Source organism: Antechinus flavipes, chromosome 3, assembly GCF_016432865.1.
Source record: "Antechinus flavipes isolate AdamAnt ecotype Samford, QLD, Australia chromosome 3, AdamAnt_v2, whole genome shotgun sequence".
Lineage (NCBI taxonomy): Eukaryota > Metazoa > Chordata > Mammalia > Dasyuromorphia > Dasyuridae > Antechinus > Antechinus flavipes.
The window spans coordinates 636,413,593-636,434,105 of NC_067400.1; the positions used below are offsets into that span (position 1 = coordinate 636,413,593).

At 33.3% G+C, this 20,513-nt stretch overlaps 1 protein-coding gene across 1 annotated transcript; it reads left to right on the forward strand.

Moving 5' to 3' along the window:
- Positions 1-8,502: 8,502 nt before the first annotated feature.
- On the forward strand, positions 8,503-10,880 carry LOC127557702 (nuclear receptor-binding factor 2-like). The gene is given in 2 exon segments (XM_051991008.1): positions 8,503-9,209; positions 10,865-10,880. Coding segments are annotated over 2 exon segments (672 nt in total). The 5' UTR covers positions 8,503-8,553.
- The last annotated feature ends 9,633 nt before the right edge of the window (positions 10,881-20,513 follow it).

The following is a 20,513-nucleotide window of genomic DNA, read 5'->3' on the forward strand; positions in this document are numbered from 1 at the left end:
CATCCAAATCTAACCTCAGACATTTTGGGGATCTCATTGCAGCTTCAGGGCACAGAGAATGGAATGGAGGGGAGAGCCTGGCAGCAGGAAGACCAAGCAGCCCACTCCTGCAGTGGTCCAGAATGAGGGCTGCAGTTAGGACAGCAGCTACCTGAGCACCCAGGTGACAGATAAGAGAGATGTGGGGGAAAATAACAAAGAATTGGAAATGTCAGCTTGGGGAGGATGAGGAGTAGACGATGACACGGATGTTGACACAGCAAAAAGTTCTCATGACAGAGAAAGGAATTTAATTTTCCTTAGCTACTTTCTCTTCTTTTCAAACGGTGATGCTTGGTTATAATACTCATACAAAATTTAACAAATTGGCTCTCAAGAGCAAGTTAGAATTGATTCTAGAATATCTCTTCCTATTTTGCATAATATATTTGAGTTCATATGTTAGGAAACAACATAAATTAGTTCACAAAAGATAATCTTTTTAATTAAGAAAGAGATAGTAATGAAAACCCAAACCAAAATTCTTTGAATGGAAGCAAAACATCAAATTTCTACTATAATATGTTTCTCTTACTTCTGGATAACATACACAGTTAAGTAAATATGTTTTCAAAATATGCTGTAGTTGAACATAATTATAACAGAAAAACTAACTTTTTCTTGTTTCATTCTCTCACAAAAATGAACACCATGAAATGCAAGTTCCTTGAGGAGAGGCCTGTTTGCTTTTTAATTGTTATCCACTGCAATAAGTGAATTATCTGGCATATGGTATGCACTTGATAATTGAGGTTGGCATATTAAAAATTAATCATATTTTCAATATCTTCTAGAAACACACCAAATCATCCTATTTTACTTGCTTCTTTGAACACACAAAATTGTAACATATTTACTTTCCTTGACTATGAACTTATTCCATTAAACTTCAGGTTTATTTAGCTATTCAGATGGCCTATGATTAAGATAATTCTCTGACTCAATTTTGAGCTGATATAACATACCTTTTACTCAATTTGTCCATTATATAACAGCAGCAGTCAGTAAATACAATTTCCTCTGAAGAATCAAAAATAAGTATCACACAGAAGACAATGGAGAGGTACATGATGGTTATGAAAGTACATGAAGGCTGATATGTGCAATCAGTGAATCACTTCAAAGTTTAGGAGTAAAAGATGACATAAGGAATTTTATGAGAAAAAAATTTGTTTTTTAACATGTAAAGTGAAAATAAAGAAAGTCTCCAGAACATCTAGGTAGCTATCCATGGTAAATGTATGAAAATATATGGACAAGAGTTATGAGGGTAGATAAACATGAAGGGGTTGTAATCTGCATCACTTGGAGAAACTCTAGAATTATTAAGATCACAAATCCATTTCAGTCTTGGAATAAGGTGAATACTTTATGAATGACATTCATGTAAAATAATATCTTAAAGCTGCTCAATCAAAAAGTTAAAAGATTCAACTTCTAGAAAACAGACTTAATAAGTCTATATATCATTAGACTTTATTTTAAAAATTACCTGCTCACATGATTCACAAGATGTGTCCATAGTAGTAGATCTCTTCCTGGTAGGAGGTTGTCACAGATTAGATGCTGATTAGAATGGAGAGCAACTCCATGGCAAACACAGAGAGAACAGAAGACATCAAGAACCTATAAAAGAAAACAGCTTTCTTTTCATTTTATTTATTCTTTATTTTTCAATCATTATCAAACTCTTTAAAAAATAGCAAATATCCTTATAATTCCCTAAGAACCAAAACACAAAAATTCCCAATAGTTCCCAAAAATGTAGCCTATAAAAATTTAACTGCTATGTGAATGAACATTCATTACTCCCAAAAGTACTTATAAGATTACTGAAAGTAAATTATAAAATAAGTCCTTATAAGGAAAAGTTGGGAACATGTTTAAGTTTCTTTTTTTTAAATGCTTCATTCTTTGCTCCTAGAAATTAGGAAACATTATAACATAATCTATAAAGTACCATTTGACATGTCACTAATCTCAGTGGCATAATCCCAGTAATACTACCAAAAAACGACTCATTCTCTTATTTTGCTATTTAATTCATTTAATGCCTCACCTTGTGATTTCATCCATGTTTGTCTAAAAGTGAGATAATGGATTTAATATGCCCTTCTTTAATAATATTCAGAGCTTCTAAAATTTCCAGCAATGCACAGTGTAAAACTTCAAGAATCCCTAAAGACAAAACAAAAGAAAAAAGAAAAAAAAACCAGGAACTTTTAATCTATTCTTTTCATTCTCTAGTCTTAATAACCAAAAGAAAATGTCCCCAAGAAAGATTCAATAGACTGAGAAATTAAAAAAAGAAAAGTAAATCAATTATATATCTATATATTTCTTCCTATATGCAAAATAACACTTCTTCAAGAGTTTATTAAGATTGTCAAGAGTCATTTTCACCATGGGCTTTAGCTCTGATAGAATATTCTTCATATTATATTTGGTCTCATTCAGAAATGTGTTTTATGCTAATTGTCAGTATTTTATTGAGTGCTCTGATATCTCATTTAAGACCAAGTGAGTTACTGAGAAATGAGCCTCAATGTGGAAATTTAAAAAAAACAAAAAAAAACCCTAATGAACAGCAACAATAATTGACATTTTATGTGTGTGTGTGTATTATATAAAATATGTGTTATTAATGTTATAGACAATATTTAAAAATACATATACTCAACATTCTACTACACTACTCTACACTACACTATGCTATGCTATGCTCTACCATACTATACCATACTATACGATGAAAGCAGCTCCGTGGCTAAGGAAATGAGCAAAGCACTGTGCCTAAGGTGAGAAGACTTGAGGTCAAATCAGGTCTTAGTCCCTTCCTAACTGTGTGATCCTGGACAAGTGACCTAACCTCTGCCTTAATCCACTGGGGAAGGGAATGGCAAGCATCCCTCAGTCTTTGCCACTGACAGCAGGATGGTCAGTATTGGCATGTTAGGGTCTGATAGTAATGGTGAGTCAGGCACAGGTGAGTGGCTGAACTACTACACTACGCTATATTATACTATACAAAGAATCACAGACAATGAATTAATAGCAATACAGACAAGATATGCAACAAATGGTATGGCAAATAAATTCTTAAAGGAAAGTTAGATGAGAAGCATAAGTAAATAGAAAATATACGGGAGTTATATATGGGAGACAGGATGGGGAATAAAAGGCAAGGGGGACTTGAATTTAGCCTTCTCGAGGCTATCTAAGTTTTAAATCAATAAGAAATAAGTTTAGGACTTAAATAAAATTTTATTTAACTTAGCTAATATAGGCCTCTGGAGATTACTGAATGGGGATATAAATAAATATATCTATTTCTCAGCTATGCAAGGAGCCTTCTCAAAAACTGATCATGAATTAGGGCACAAGAACCTTGCAAAAATACGTTATATTAAAATAGTAAACTTTTTTTTCTGATCATAATGCAATAAAACTATATATAATAAAAAGTCTTTAACAAATAGATAAAAATGAATTGGAAAATGAATAAAAATAATTTTTTTCTTTCTATTTATTTATTTATTTTGATGAGGCAATTGGGGTTAAGTGATTTGCCCAGGGTCACACATCTAGAAAGTGTTAAGTGTCTGAAGCCAAATTTGAACTCAGTTCTTCCTGACTTCAGATCTAGTGCTCTATTCACTGTGCCACCCAGCTACCCCCCTTTAAAAAATTATTAAAGATAATGATAACAATGAGACAACAACAAAATTTTTGAGATTCAGCCAAAATAATACTTATAAGAAAACTGATATGTATAAATATATCAATAAAAGAGAGAAAAAGGAAGAGCAACATATTATGTATGCAACTAAAAAACAAACTTACACCCTTGTAAATAAATACCAAAATAAAAATCATAGCAATAAAACTGAAAATTTACAAGAAAATATCAAGCTATTGAATAAAAATTGGAGCTTTTTTTTGGGAGGGGGGAGCTGAGGGAATAGATAATTTGATTTGAAAAGTAGCAAATCAAATCAAATTACCAGTATCAAAATTGAAAGGGATGAATATACAACCAAATGAACAAAAAATTAAGGTAATTATTAGTATCCACTTTGCCCAATTATTTGCCAAAAAAATTAATCATATAAATGATATGAAGCAGTATTTACAAAAATATAATTTAACAAAAGAGAATTAATAAAAGAAGAAAAATAATACATAAAAGGAATAAGATGGGGACTGCACAGAAGATGGCCCTTGAAAATGAGTATTGGCAAGGGAATCACATGAGAGACTTTTTGTCAAACACAGCTTTTTCTTGTGCATGTTAAGTCAATTCAAATATAATTCATGACACTTTAACTGAAATAGATAAGTATTTCCAAGAATATAAATTGTCCAGATTAACCAAAAATGGAAATAAAATATTTGAATAATTCTACTTTTAAAAAAATGAAATAATGCATAAATGAACTTCTTACCCCCAAACCCAGCACCAGTTGTATTTACAAGTGAATTATACCTAATATTTTAAAAATATTAATTCCAATACTACATAAACTATTTGGGAAAAAAACAGCTAAATAAGTTCTGTCAAATTTCTTTTATGACACAAATATGGTCTTGAAAACTGATTCAAGGAGAATAAAAACAGAGTGGGGGAAACTAAGCATGAATTTCCTTAATGTATATTGATGCAAGAATTTTAATGAAATATTAGCAAGGAGACTGTAAAAACATTGTAAGAATCATATGTTAGGAAGAAGTGGGAATTTTATCAGGAATATTGGACTGGTTTAATATTAGGAAAACTAAGCAAATGTATTATGTAACAATAAAATCAATAAAAATGATGTTATCATTTCAATAAATACAGAAAAAATATTTTGACAACATGCAATACTGATTTATATTTTTAAAAAAACACTCACTAGAAAGCACAAGAATAAATGGTGCTTTTTCTTCGTAGAATAAGGAAGATTGATTTAAATAAAGAGCTACCATTGTCTTTAATAAGGATAAACCGGAAGACTTTCCAATAAAGTCGAGGAATGAAGCAAGAATATCTATAATCACCATTAATATTCAATATTGTACTAGAAATGCTTTGTATAGCATTAAGACGACCAGAAGAAATTGAAGGAATAAGGATAAGTAGTAAGAAAAGGATATGTAGATTTTTTTTTTGGAAGATGTGATGGTTTACTAGTGTGACAACTAAAAGAAGTAATAAAATAATTTAAAACTTCAATAAAGCTGAAGAATACAAATCTTACATATAAATTTTCAGCATTGTTTTTTGTTAGCAACAAAACCCTGCAAAACAGATAGAAAGACAAATTATTTTTAAAATAACTACAAACATTATGAAATACATGGGAGTCTACTCATCAGAAGACTCACAGGTACTATATGAACACAATTAAAACATACTCTTCATAAAAATGGAGTGCTATGTAATTGGAATAATGCTACTTGCCTATAGGTAGGTCAAGTTAATATAATAAAAATAAAAATATTACCTAAATTGATTTAGTGATTCACTGTAATGCTAATCAAACTACCAAAGAATTACTTTATAAAGATAGAAAAAAATAGTAAAATGCAACTAGAGAAACAAAAGGTTAAAAATATCAAAAGAACTAATAAAAAAGAATAGAAATGAAAGGTGGCCTAATAGTACCACATATCACACTCTACTGCAAAATTGTAATCATCAAAACAATTTAGTATTGGATAAGGAATAGTGAAGTTGATCATTGGAATAGATTAGATACATAATATTAAGAAGGGAATGAACACAGTTTTGGAAAGCATTGCAACAGTTAGGACAAGAACTCACTATTTTATTAAAATTGCTGAGAAACTTTAAAAGTAGCCTAGGAGAAATTAGATATAAATCAACTTCTCACATTGTAAATCAAGTAAAGTTCAAAATGTGGTCATGATTTAGACATAAGTTAATCAGTTCATAATGGAAAAATTATCTTTCAGATCTAAAGATATGGGAAGAGTTTATGAACAAAACCTAGAAATAAATGCAAAGTGAAATGGATAATTTGAGGTAAAATGGAAAATTTAAAAGTTTTGTACAAATTATACCAATGGAGCTAAAATTAGAAGAAAAGTAGGAAACTGGGAGAGGGGGAGGTATGGAAAGCGGAAGACATACAGGAATCTTTGTAACAAACCACATAATCCAGAGATTTAAAAAGAGAATTTCCTTCCCTCTTCTTTATTTGCAGTTGACTATAACTTCCTAATGAGATGCCTTTGAACAAATAAAATACCTTAATAAATGTTGATAACTATCTTTATATGTAAATGGAAAAGTAAATAGTATTGAAGTTGAAAAACAATAGCAACAATTGGAACAAAAGGTTTGGCAATTGTCAGTCCTGTAAAATTACCCATGCATATGACTTGTAAATAAAAAGTTATTTAAAAAAAATCAACATCAACAACAACAACAAAGTTTCCTGAGAGGAGAGGTGATCTATGATGATAATATACCTGGCATGTATCGGAGGCCCAACTTGAACCCAGGTCTTCCTAATTTTTAAGGGGTTATGTCAGGGAACAATTACTGTTTAATTCCTCATATTCAATTCGGTCTATTGTCTAATTATTTCTCCTCTAGATCCAGTTCAGCATCCATCTAGAATATCTAAATTATTTGTATTCATGTAGCAGTTCAATCAAATGACATATTAGAAAAGAAAAATGGACTTTTTCATGCACTTAATTTTTAATGGATGTTTTATGCAGAAATCTTGTGAGCTATTGTTGATCTCATTTAGAAGACCCTTTGGAATTCTAAATTCTGACACAATCAGAACAATGTTATCCACAAACAGAAGCACATGGGGTACTGTACCACATACAGAGTGTCAGGTATTTGTACTTTCTCTGGGTGTAAGGAATGTGAAGTGCATCTCAAGCATGTCTTTTGTATAACTTTCTGCTGAGAACATGAGAACGTGCTATAAGTTATCCGATGGAATACCAGGAACACACAAAGTTGGAAGGCCATCCTTTCTTGTGTATTAATCAGTGAGTTTCCTTTATTTCAAGCTAGTGTTTACCCTGGAAACCTGGCCAGTTCCTTGAGTAAAAACAGTGAACAATTATTCTTCTTGGTGGGTCTCTTGTGATGGAGCATCCTGTTCCCGGGATGCTGCTACATCTCAAGAGTCCTATATCAAATGAGAATACTCAGGGTCGTGCCTTCTTTGTTCTCAGCTGAGAAAAACCTTTTATTGGAAAGGGACTTTGAGAATTTAGCTAGGAAGTACTGGACAACTTGCCTATCAATGCCTTTCACTTGACACTATGAATAGTTGTGACCATGAATTCTCCAAGCCAAGAATTCAGATATTTCCCTCATAGTGGTGAGGATGTATGTTGTTATAGTGGCCACTATATTCACTAGTTGTGTATTGATTACTTTTGTGCTATGAGTTTCCTTTTCCCTTATGTCTTATTTAAATGAAGGTTCTGAGCAGTAATAAACTTGTGCCCACCCTTTTCAACCTGCCTGTTGAAATGTGAATTCCAAACCTAGATTAATCTTACACTGAGACATTCAACTGGAGGCTAAGCAAGACTATGTATGCTTAGTAGTCATTTCAATCAAGCACCCAGAAACTTGAGGTGAGCTTGCTTTCAGATATACATAATGAAAGGACACTCCCCTCCTGACTTCAGAACAGGAGCAGATATTATCTATGTGCGATGTGAAGACTAAAAGGTTCATATCGTATGATACTTAAAACTGATTGTTTACATGGAGCTCTGCTAAAGAGACTAAAATATATCTTTAATGAATTTTCCATCTCTAAATTCCATGATCCCATATTATTCTCAAATTTTATTCTTCACCTCCATACTCACATTACTGAATTTAAATACAGTAATCATATCTTTTCATTTCACAGCAAAGATTTTAATACTGTTCTAGTGATGTGTTTTATAATTAAAGGACAATTCCATAAAGCCAACTGCAACATGAGGGAGAAGTGCATTTTTTTCAAATAAAAATATCCATTTATATCTGTAGATTAGGAGGGAAATTATTCCCCACAGTCTTCCAAAGAAATTTTATTGCAAAATATTTAAAACAAACAATTTTTAATTTATTACCATTAAATTGGTTTCACTCAAATATACAGACTGGCAAGGGTAGAAGGAAAAAATGGGAAAAAACTTCATCCCTAAAATAGTGTTCAAATGATTAATTTCAAGTTTGAGGGCATTTTGCAATTGTGTTGGTGTAAATGGCTTCTAATTCTCCAGATGCTTAACTAATTATGCTATGCACATAAGTTTTTCTCTAATACTTATACAGCTCTATAGAGTCTCAAATTAATAATCATGAAATACTGAAGCAGGGCTCGGGCGGCGTCTGACGAGGGGGAGGAGGAAGCGGCAGCGGCGGCTGTGTTGATCCGGCAGTGGCGCCGACCCGGCTCCCGGGCCATCCGAGCGCTGCCCTTCCCCGGCCCTCCATGAGCCGGGGTGCCGCCGCCGCCATCCCCCACCCCGACGTTTATGGAAGTGATGGACTGGCCCCTCAACCAGGCTCATCAGCAGAGAAGAAAAGCAGACCAGTCACTAGCTGCAGGGAAATACGACGAGACCATTTTGTGTCACCAAAAGGCAGCTGCATATCTAACTGAAGCCATGAAGCTGACACAGTCTGAGCAGGCTCAGTTATCACTGGAATTACAAAGGGATAGCCACATGAAACAACTCTTGCTTATTCAGGAGAGGTGGAAAAGGGCAAAGCGGGAGGAAAGGTGGAAAGCCCAGCAGACTCCGGATGGAACCCCTCAGCTTCTGACGTTGTGCAAGATGGCCGAGGATGGGTCCGAGGGTCACAGTGTGCCTAGATCTCAGCAGTTTAGTCCTGCTGCGGTGCCGGGGGTCTTGGATAGGGACCCAGACACTCTCCTTTTTCTCCTTCAGAAGAGGAAAGACCCGACAGAACCGTGCCCCGGCAGCAAAGTCCCGAAAGATGACAAGACCACGATAGAAGAACAGGCAACCAAGATCGCTGATCTGAAGCGACACGTAGAGTTCCTCGTGGCCGACAACTAAAGGTTGAGAAGAGAAAACAAGCAGCTCCGTGCTGAAAAGGCCAGGCTCCAGAAGGCTCCCCTCGAAAAGGAATTGGATGTACATGCTGACTTTGTAGAAATACTGAAGCAGAACAATATATTAATATTTCCTATAAATATATTATTTAATTTAATACTGTTCACTGTAAACAAAATGTGAAAATAAATTGAAATGCAATAGCATCATTTTTCAGAATCTTATATCAAAATCAGAATGCTACTTTTCCTTTAAGTTGATCAAATGACTATAAGCCTAGATGGCATTCTTGGTTCGGAAAAAAAAAATCAAGCAACTAAAGGATTCATCTTATGTGTCTATACCCAGGCTACTCTACGAAAACCTATAAATTTTCCTTCTTAAGTTGAAATTTCATTTCCAAATTAGTCCCCTTATTTTCAAATGCATTCTGGAAGCTGGCAGATTACGAAAAAGGGCTGAGATTACATGCTTGTGTGTGCATGTATGTATTACAGACAGCCAGACAGATACAGAGAGAGGAAGACAGGAAGGAAGGAAAGGAGGGACAGAGGAAGTAAGGAAGGAAAAGATGAAGGGAGGGAGAGAGGAAAAGAAGGAGGAAGGCAGGCAGAAAAGAAGGAAGAAAAAGAAAGGAGAGCAAAAAGGATGGAGGGAAGAAGGAAAGAAAAGAAGGGAAGAAGAGACAAAGGGAGGAAAAGAGAAAAGGAAGAAGGGAGGAAGGGAAAGAGGGAGGGATGAATTCATTAAAAGAAATTCTAAATACACACACAAATGCAATATATATGAACATAAGGATTTATTTTTGTATTTTAAAGTACAGAAAGAAGGATAATATAGGAGTAAAAAGACAAATAGAAAATATACCTGAGGATGCCTCCAGTCTGCTGATGAGCCAATCCAAGGAGCCAAAAAACTGAGCACAATTTTTGTGACTTCCTCTAATGAGAGCTGCTACAAAAGTTTATATTAATTTCTTTACCTACCATATCTCAAAACATTCGTAACAAATGAAAGCAATGTGTTATCTCAAGTTTGTTGGAGTATCATGAAATTTAGATTCTATAAAAAAGGAATGCAGATAGCTTAAAACCATCCTGTTCATAAGGGTGAAATATATGGACTAAAACATATTCATATTTCTTTCTCAGAAAATTAACTTAAATGTCACTATTTAAGATAGACAATATGACATAACAAAGAAAATGAGAGTCAGAATGGAGCAATGGAAAGTACAATAGATGTGGCAATAAAGGATCTAGATTCAAATCACAGCACTACCATGAAAGTGCCTGATTACCTATATAACCTTGGACAATGCATTTAACTGGCCCAGATGATCTCGTATGTAAAAATAATGGAATTGGAAAAGAAGACTTCTGCAGTCCCTCTCTAATCCTATGAACACTGGATTGGAAGTCAGGGCCTGTCTTCATTTCTTTAGATGTAAAATCAGATGATTAAAGAAATCTCAAAGGGAGGGAACACATACATGCATGCATACATACACACATATATATGTATACATATATACACATACATATATTAGAGAGAGAGACAGACAGACAGAGAAAGGCAGAGAGAGAAAGAGACAGAGAAGAAAGTTAGGAAACTACTATGGATCTATTTTTTTAGTGACAAAGCATTCAGTATTCAAAAATATGAATCTGGATTTTGCTTTCATCAATATGGCAATTCCTTCCAACAAGCTGATCATTACCTATCAATGTCTGATGATTCTGTGATTTTTGTTATCTTCCCACAGGGTCAGCACAGGGTAGTTGTGCTACCCACAATGCAAAGGACCCTTCCTTTAATTCTCTTGATATTATGTGCATACCAAGTGATCCTATTACATGTTTATTGATTAATATACTCACAAGATGACCAGACTATGTTCTTTTTATACTCATATACTTCTTTGATTCTTTTATTATTTAGTATTCTATGGCATCATACAGCTATATAACAACACCAGTTAAATGTTATTGTTTAAAACAGTGGAACTTTATTTTAGTGACAAGTTGGGCATAATTTAAGGAGCTTTGTCATTCCCAAAGACAATCCAGATGTTCTCTACTCAATCTGGGTCCTAATTTGACTACTATGTACACTGTCAGTATAAGGTATATAATGCATACACATATACACAGATATATACATACATACAAAAATCTCTATAAAAAACTCTCCTTAAGACAGTGGAGTAAATAGAACAAAACAATGGAGGTCTGCTACAACCACTCCAGCAAGGATAAGAAAGGACACCAAATGAAAAGTGACAGGGAAATCCGAGCCAATATTCTAGGAACTACATTTTGCCGCCTCAGATCCTCACAAAGAGAAAGTCAAATACTTTAGGTACTAGGTAATGAGTCTAGTTAGAGAAGTACAAGAAGCACTGGAATATAAGACAAATGTCTTCTAGCCTAGATGGGGGCAGCAAAAAAAAAAAAAAAAAAAAAAAAAAACTAGAATCAGAAACAATATACTAGGGCAGAGATAAGGGAGCTAAGTTCAGGGACAAGCCTTACTACCTAAATTCTGTAATTATGTGGCAATGCTAAGAAATGGGGCTTAGATAGAAGCCTATGAGGTTCAGATTATAAGGGCAAGGAATAGGATATCCCCAAGATCAGGATATTATAGCCAATACCATGTCAACCCTGGTACAGGACAGCCAATATGCTTCAGCCCTTTTTTAAGTGTTTTAAATATATATCATGCCTATTTTTGTTAAAAAACAGTAAAAAGTAAGAGAAAACTGACTATGTCTTAATCTATGAAATAGATATCTATGTAAAAATAAAAGCTAACATTTTGTGTAAAGACAATAAACTAAAATCCATTATAATAAGATCAGGGGTGAAGCAAAGACCTATTATCACCACTATTATTTAACACAATGTCAGAAATATTAGCTATAGCAATAAGATAAAGAAACTGAAAGGGAATTCCTATGTAAAGAAGAAACAAAATGATCATTTTTTTGCAATTGATGATGAACTAGAGAATTGCTAATTTTAAATGAAAAAAAGTTTCAGCAAAGTAACAGGGTATGAAATAAATTCACAACAAATCTTCAGCCTTTCTTTATATTATCAACAAATCTCCAAAAGATCTGGAAAGTAAAATTACACTAAAAGTAATGAAAGAACACAAAATAAGAGTCCACTTACCAAGATGTACATAGGAATCATAGACATACAATTATAAAATAATCTTTATAAAAATGAAAACAGATCTAAGTGGAAATGTGTCAATTGTTAATGGTTCACCTATGACAATATAAAAAAATGATAACATTCCCTAAAATAATGTACTTATTCAGTTCCATACAAATCAAATTACCACTACCCTACCTTAGAGAACTAGAAAAGAGATGATAAAATGAAAATTAAAAAACAAAATGTAAAGATTTTCATGGGAAAAGCACTAAGGCCAAAGATACAAGGCCTTAAAGTAAATTGCAAAATAGTAATTTTCAAAACAATTAGGTGCTAGTTAAAAAAAAAAGATGACATTCAATAAAACAGATTATGTACATAGTATTAAAAACAGATAGTAGTCTAGTTTTTCATTAAACCCAAATCCCCAAATACTTGAGTAAGCACTAGTATTCAAGAAAAATTAAAAAGTAAACTAGAAGAAATTAGTTTTAGACCAGTCACACATGATGTAATACAATAAGTTCCCAGTGAATGGATGACCTCGGTATAAGGTCACATTATAAACACACTAGAAGAGCAAAGAAGCAAATAACCCTTATGACTATGACAAAGAGCAGAGGTCGTGACCAAACCAGGGACAGAATAATCATAGACGATAGAACATCCAACTCTGCTTATGTAAAATTAATACATTTTTAAACAAACAAAATCAATATAGTTCAAATTAGAAAGAAAATTGTTAATGGGGGAAAAATCCCTGCAGCAAATTTGCCCAACTAAAGTCTCATATTCAAGATATTTAGGAACTCATTCCAATTTGTAAAAATAGGACATTTCCTAAGAGATAAAACTTAAAAGGAATTTCCAATAGAAGCTATGTAAATAATTACTATCAATTGAAAAAAAAATTCTCCAAATCACCAACGATTAGAAAAATAATAACGCAATATAACACAACTCTGAGGGTTCTAACTCATCCCTATCAAATTGACAAAAATGAATAAAAAATATACATGACAAATATAGAGACTGTAAGAGGACATATATCCTAATGCACGCTTAATGGAATTGTCAACTGGTATGACAACTCTGGAAAGCAATTTTTAACTACATATGAAAAGTCACTAAACTATCCATGTCCTTTTACTCAGTAATAACCTACTAAGCCTATCAATATCCCAATGCAGTCAAAGATGGTGAGTAATCTAATATATGTTAAACATGTGAAATTCTTCTATACATATTTCCATAATTATCATGCTGTACAAGAAACATCAAATCAAGAAGGATAAACAATGAGAAAGAAAATAAAATGCAAGCAAACAACAACAAAAATTGAAAATGCTATGTTGTGATCCACATTCAGTCCCCATAGTCCTCTCTCCGGGTAAAGATGTCTCTTCTTCATCACAAGACCATTGGGACTGGTCTGAATCACCTTATTGTTGAAAAGAGCCACATCCATTAGAATCAATCATCTCATAATCTCATTGTTGCCATGTACAAATGACAAGCTTGGAGAAAACCTGTAGACTAGCTTGTCTGTAACATGAAAGTGCATGAAAAAAGTAATGTGAAATCAAGTTGGAAAAGTAACTTGGGACCAGAATGAATCATTTATATTTTCCCTTGGAAGCAATGGGGATACTAAAGATTTTTGGTCAGCAAAGTCAGAAACATGTCTCCAAAAGATTATTTTGGAATTATCAATTATATGGGAGAGAGACTAAAAGTCCAGAGACTGCTTAAGAAAATCTTTGCAAAGCTCCAGGAAAAAGTTGATTAAGACTTATATTAGGATATTGGCAGAGTCATGAGAGATAAGAGAATGGATCAGCTTTATTATCTGTCATTCTGTTCAAATAATCTTGTTGTTCCTCACATGTAACACGCAATTCCTGTCTGTGCCTTGCAAAGGTGTTGTTTATGCTTGTAAAGCTCTCCTCCACTCACCTCTAAATTTCAGAATTCCTACTTAATTTATAAGCCTGAACTCACTGAGTTATATGTGAATTAAAGACTCCTAAATCACTCTTTTCTCTGTTAACACTTAGAAATTACAGCTTCCCTTCCCAAATATTTTGTACACATTTTGTATTTACTTATATGTGTTTATGATGTTTTTCTCAATACAGTGCAAGGTTTTTAAGCACAGTGACTATACTGTCTTCTTAGCACAGAGTGATCAATAAATGCTTCATAAATCAGCTACTCTTCTTATTAAATGAGTCGTAACTGTATATTAAAACTGAAATATATGTTGCACTGAAAATTTTCTAAATACTATACTAATTTTATATTACTATTATAAGATATAATACAGTTGCCATTAAAATATTGAGATTATTTTCCTTTGTTTCTTAAAAAGATATATTTTTCCTTAATAAATTTTTAAAAATCACTTAAAAGCTTAGCAGAAATCCACCACTATCATAAATAGTCAAAGAATACCCAAGCTCCTTTACATAAAAATCTCATTAACAAATATATCAAATTCAATGCTGAAAAATTACCCATGTATATATCTTATAAATAAAAATCTATAATAAAAATAAAAAAGTTTAAAAAATGATATGTAAAGAATGAACATTTTTCTTTCTCCCATACAAAGCTAATTAATAAAGATGCCATTTTTAAAGTAAAAGAAAGAAAGAAAGAATACAAGTCATTGCCCAATAGATAAATGGTCCAAGGATACAAACTGACATTTTTCAGATGATGAAATTGAAGCCATCTATAGTCATATGAAAAAATGTGCTCTAAATAACTATTGATTAGAGAAATGTGAATTAAAACAACTTTGAGGTGTCACCTCACACCTGTCAGATTGGTTAAGATGACAGGAAAAGATAAATGTGGGAGGGGATATAGGAAAAGTGGGATACTGATGCTTTGTTAGTGGAATTATGGAATGATCCAACCCATTCTAGAGAGCAATCTGGAACTGTGCCCTAAGGCCCATCAAATTCTGCATGCCCTTTGACCCAGCAGGGCCATTTCCTGGTCTATGTCCCAAGGAAATCATAGAGAAGGGAAAAGGACCCACCTGTGTAAGGACATTTGGAGCAGCTGTTCTGGTGGTAGCAAAGCATTGGACAATGAGTAGATGCCCATCAACTGGGGAGTGGTTGCCCCGTTGTGGTATATTTAGGTTATGGAATATGATTGTTCCATTACAAATAACGAACAAGCTGATCTTAAGCCTGGAAAGGATGATATGAACTGATGATGAGCATAACAAGCAGAACCAGGAATACATTGTACCCAGTAACAGTAAGAATGTGTGATGATCAATTATAAAAGACTCTGTTCCTCTCAGGGGTTCAGTGATCCAAGGCAATCCCAAAAGACTTTGGACAGAAAATGCCATCTGCATCCAGAATAAGAACTAAAGAGACTGAATGGAAATCACCATATGCTCTGTTCACTTCCTTTTTCTGTGATTTTATTTCTCCCATGGTTTTTCCCTTTTGCTCTGCTTTTTCTCTCCCAAAATCAGTCGTAAAGAATGTTTGTTAAAATAAACCAAAAAAAGAAAAGAAAAATGAATAAACAAAAATTAATAAAAACTAATCATAAAATTAATTAATTACTGATAAAAATAATCATTGAGAAATGGAAATCTATGAAATTAATTATTAGTTAATAAAGTTACCTGATTAATAAATTTAATAAATAAATAAATGAATGAAAATTATTTTGGATTGATGGGGAATGTTGTTGGGTGATTGATAAATTGAGAGATAAATTAATAAAATAAGTGGTGATTAATAAAATTAATTGGTTATTAATTATCTGAAACTAATGAAAGACAACAATGAATTTATTTTAAATTTTTATTAATTCATTAATGTATCTCTCCCATGGTTTTTCTTTTTTGCACTGATTTTTTTCTCTCAATATGTTTCATAAAGCAATGTGTATTAAATAAACAAAAAATACAAAATAAATTAACCAAACATTTAAAAATCAATCACAATATTAATTGTGTAATATTTTATCAGTAATATTAATTACTGATAAAATTAATAATAAATTGAGATATCTATTATATCAATTATTAGCTAATAAAATTAATTTATTAATAAATAATTGAAAGATATTTTGGCTTGATGGGCAATTTAACAGATCGATTAATTAACTGATAACTTGAAAGATAAATTAATATGATTAATTGGTAATTAACTAGAAACTAATGAAATAGATTAATTTAAGAAACCAATCCTCACACAATGTGACTCACACTCCTAATGGGCTTTGGATGAGGCATCAGAACACATGCATTTGAATCCTGGCTCTACCATCTACTACCAAGTGATTTGAGCTGACCATTTATTTTTTCTAGACCTCGGTTTCTTCACTTATTATTTTGAAACAAATAAGAAGTGCTTCCAGATCACTTCCAGCGTCCCTCTCACCTTAAAATTTGTGATTAGGCAATGTCCTGGAAAACCTGGTTGTCCTCAAAATTTCTTCCCTCTTCTGAAAAGGAGAGGGAAGGAAGGAGGAAGGGAGAGAGAGGGAGAGGGAGGAAGAGAGAAGGAGGAGAGGGAGAAGGAAGAGGGAAGAGGGAGAAGGAAAGGGAGAGAAGGAGGAAGGAGAGAGGGAGAGAGAGGAAGAGAGGAAGGGAGAGAAGGAGAGGGAGAGAAAGAGAGAAGGAGAAGGAGAGAGGGAAAAAGAGAGGGAGAAAGAGGGAGAGAGAGAGGGAGAAGGAGAGGGAGAGAGGAAGAGAGAGGGAGAAAGAGAGAGAGGGAGAGGGAGAGAGGGAGGGAGAAAGAGACAGACAGACAGACAGACAGACAGAAAGAAAGAAAGAAAGAAAGAAAGAAAGAAAGAAAAAAGAAAGAAAGAAAGAAAGAAAGAAAGAAAGAAACAGAGACACACACAGAGAGAAAATTCAGAAACAGTCAAACACAAAGAAAGATAGAGACAGACATAGACAAGGACACAGACTAATGAAGACAGAGACATATAGAGAGGGAAACAGGGAGAGACAGAGAATGAGAGAGACAGGAAACAGAGATATATACAAAGAGACACAGATAGTCAGAGAGCCTGACTCATATTAATCTTGCTTTGTCTTCCTCAGAGTTTAAATACTTTTTTTTATCAAAAAGCTTAAATATTCTAATACACATAATTTTTGTTTTTGACTTTCAAAAATACAAATGATTGTGTAATAAAATTTTCTCATGTGTGTCATTTTACACTTACTTGTGACTTTTAAGCTTAAATTTTAGGATTTAGGAATGTGTGCATTATCTAGAACAGTTTTCTTACCATATATAAGCATTCATGGACATACCCTATGCTACAAAAACAATTTTTATAAATAGAAAAATTAATGTAATCTCCATTGCAGATATTACATTAAACAAAATTTAATTTGCAAAATATAACATACAACCTATAAAAATAAAGTATCATTCTCAAGAGAATTTCATAACTTTGTATTTATGAATTATTTTAAAAATAAAGAAATCTATCTTGCTTCTGTTTCCATTTTTCTCATTTATTCCTTAACATTTTTGCAATCTGGCTTCTGACCTCATAATTTAATTGTCTCCAAAGATACAAATGATCTCTAATTTGCAAATTTAGTGCTCTTTGGCCAATCATCCTTCTTTACTTTACTGTTGCATTAAATAATCTTGATCATTCATCTTCTTAGATATTTTCTCCTGCCTCAATTCTTCATTACTCTTACTCTTCTTGGTCCTTGAAAATGAAACCATATCTCCCGATTCCATGTATTTTCACTTACTGTCCCCTATGCATGGAATTATCTCCCTCTTCTTCTTTTCCCTTTGGTTTTGCTGACTTTCTTCAAGTATCACCTAAAATGTCATTTTTTTCATGAAGCTGTGTCAGATCTCTCATCATGCTACTGTCTTCTTTCTCTATTTCCAATTTTTCTTGAATATATCTTGCTCATTCATAGTTGTTTTTGTTGTTGTTGTTGTTGTTGTTGTCTACCCCATTAAGATTGTGAGATCATTGAGAACTGAGACTATTTTGTGTTTCTTTGGATCCCCCACCATTAGTATGGTAAGGTGGTACGTAAAACATACTTAATAAATGAAGGAATGAATAAAAATCTCCTCTTAACACCTTTTTGCCTGATCATCCTTTCTCAGTCTTATTCACGAATTTACTGTCCATATCATGTCTCACACTGGGTATACACCAAAGTGTTTTTTTTTTCCCCTAGAATCTTCTTCCCGTCAGTTATTCAGATGACTAATAGATCCATAATACACTAGGAGTCCTTTTATTAAATTTTACTCTCCTCTTATTAACTGCCTATTAAACATTTCAAACTAGATGTTCAATATATCTCTCAAACAACATAGCTAACAAAAATCACTGATTTCCTTATTCTGTTTGTTGAGGGCACTTACACTCTTCCAGTCTCTCAGATTCATAACTTTGGTATTATCATTAATTCCTGTTCTTGTTATTTCCAACAAGCTAACTTTATTTTTATATTTGTATACTCGGTATTTATTACAGAGTTTAGTATATGGTAAGTGATAAGTAAATGTGTAATCATTCATTCATTCAATCATTCAGTCAGTCATACCTGACTAGTTGCAAACTCTTTCTATTTCTACCTAACTTTTTAAAAACTTGCCCTTTCTCTGTATACAATTATGACTTGACTTCAGGCTTTCTCATTACCTCTCACCTAGACTATTGCAGTATCTTCCTAATTGTTCTCCCTGCCTCCAATCTGTCTCTACTCCAAAATATCTTCTCCACAGTTTGGTAATGTGATTTTCCTTAAGTGCAGAATTGACCATGTCATTCCTTTACTCAATAAGCTCTAATGGTTCTGTATTATCTCTAGAATATAATAAATCTTTTGTTTTGGTTTTTAAAGCAATTTAGAATCTGGCCTTAATGTCAATGAGGGCACTATCAAAAAATCAATGCCTACTTCTATTGTACATTACTTCCCTTCCATCTAGACTTATCTACACATCACAAAGTACTCAATCTCTGTCTTCGTGTCTTATTATTGATCATTTGTTATATAAAAACTAATACATTTCTTTCTCCCCCTTCCTCACAGAATTCCTTTACTTCTTGTAATGGGCAAGGAAATCATTTCCTTCTAAATCAAGCCTGTCCCTGGTCCCTCCAGTGATGACCGGGTTTAGTACCCAGAGTATATTAAAATCAGCTGGAGTCAGAATAAGGGAACATCCTTGAGCTTTATTCTTTGCAGAGGTGAATGGCGATATGAAGTGAGAACAACTCCCGACAGCAGTGCCTCTGGCTCTCACACCCTACCCACCAAATCCTCTGCAATCTCCTATACAACACACCCAGTTAGCACAGAGAGTGGGCTGGGCCATTCTTTCTCCAAGCATATATTAATAGAGCATTGTCCCATTGCTAATCAGCCTCAAGTGATTGGGATCTCAGTGCAAGAGAGTTTCAAGAGTTTCAGCCCATTACACCCTCCAGCTGTTATTTCCCATCTTCCCTAACTAGTTATCGATTTTGCATTGATTCTTTACTTATTTAGTTTTTTTTCTATACATACTGACATGTGCATCTTGTCTCCTCAAAAGAATGTAAGCTCCATGAAAAAAAAGTGTTTCATTTTTTGTCTTTGTATCTCCATTGTTTATAAAATGCCATTCAGTCAAGTATCACATCTTAAGCCCTCACTTTGTGACAAGAACTGAACTAAGCACTAGAAAACAAATAAAAAATGTTAAAACAATCCTGCCTTTGAAGAGTTTACATTCTAATTGGAAAGAGACATCCAAATAACTAGATAGATAAAAATATATCTACAGAATACAAGCAAAGTAATATGACAGGAGAAGGCCTTAGAAGGTGGGGAGAGCAAGAAAGTCCTCTTAAGAATGTGAAGTTTAAGCTGAATCTTAAAGTGAAGGAAGCTAGAGGTAGAAACAAAGGGTCAGAGAGATAGAACTGTGGTGGAGGAATAGCACATATGGATGGAACTGGATTTCACAGTGTGTGAATAGGAATAATATGTAATAATCCTAGAAAGGTTTGAAGGAATAAGAGTATTAAGAGATTTAAGTATTAAACAGAAGTTTATATTTGAATATAGTAGGCACAATGTGCCTGATTTATTGATTGATCAAATTTTTTTTACATTTTTCCTGACTCATACTTTAAGATATTAACAATTCTTTAAAAATATTTTCCCTGAATGACTAAGTTATGATATATTACCACAATAGAATATTACTGTTCTAT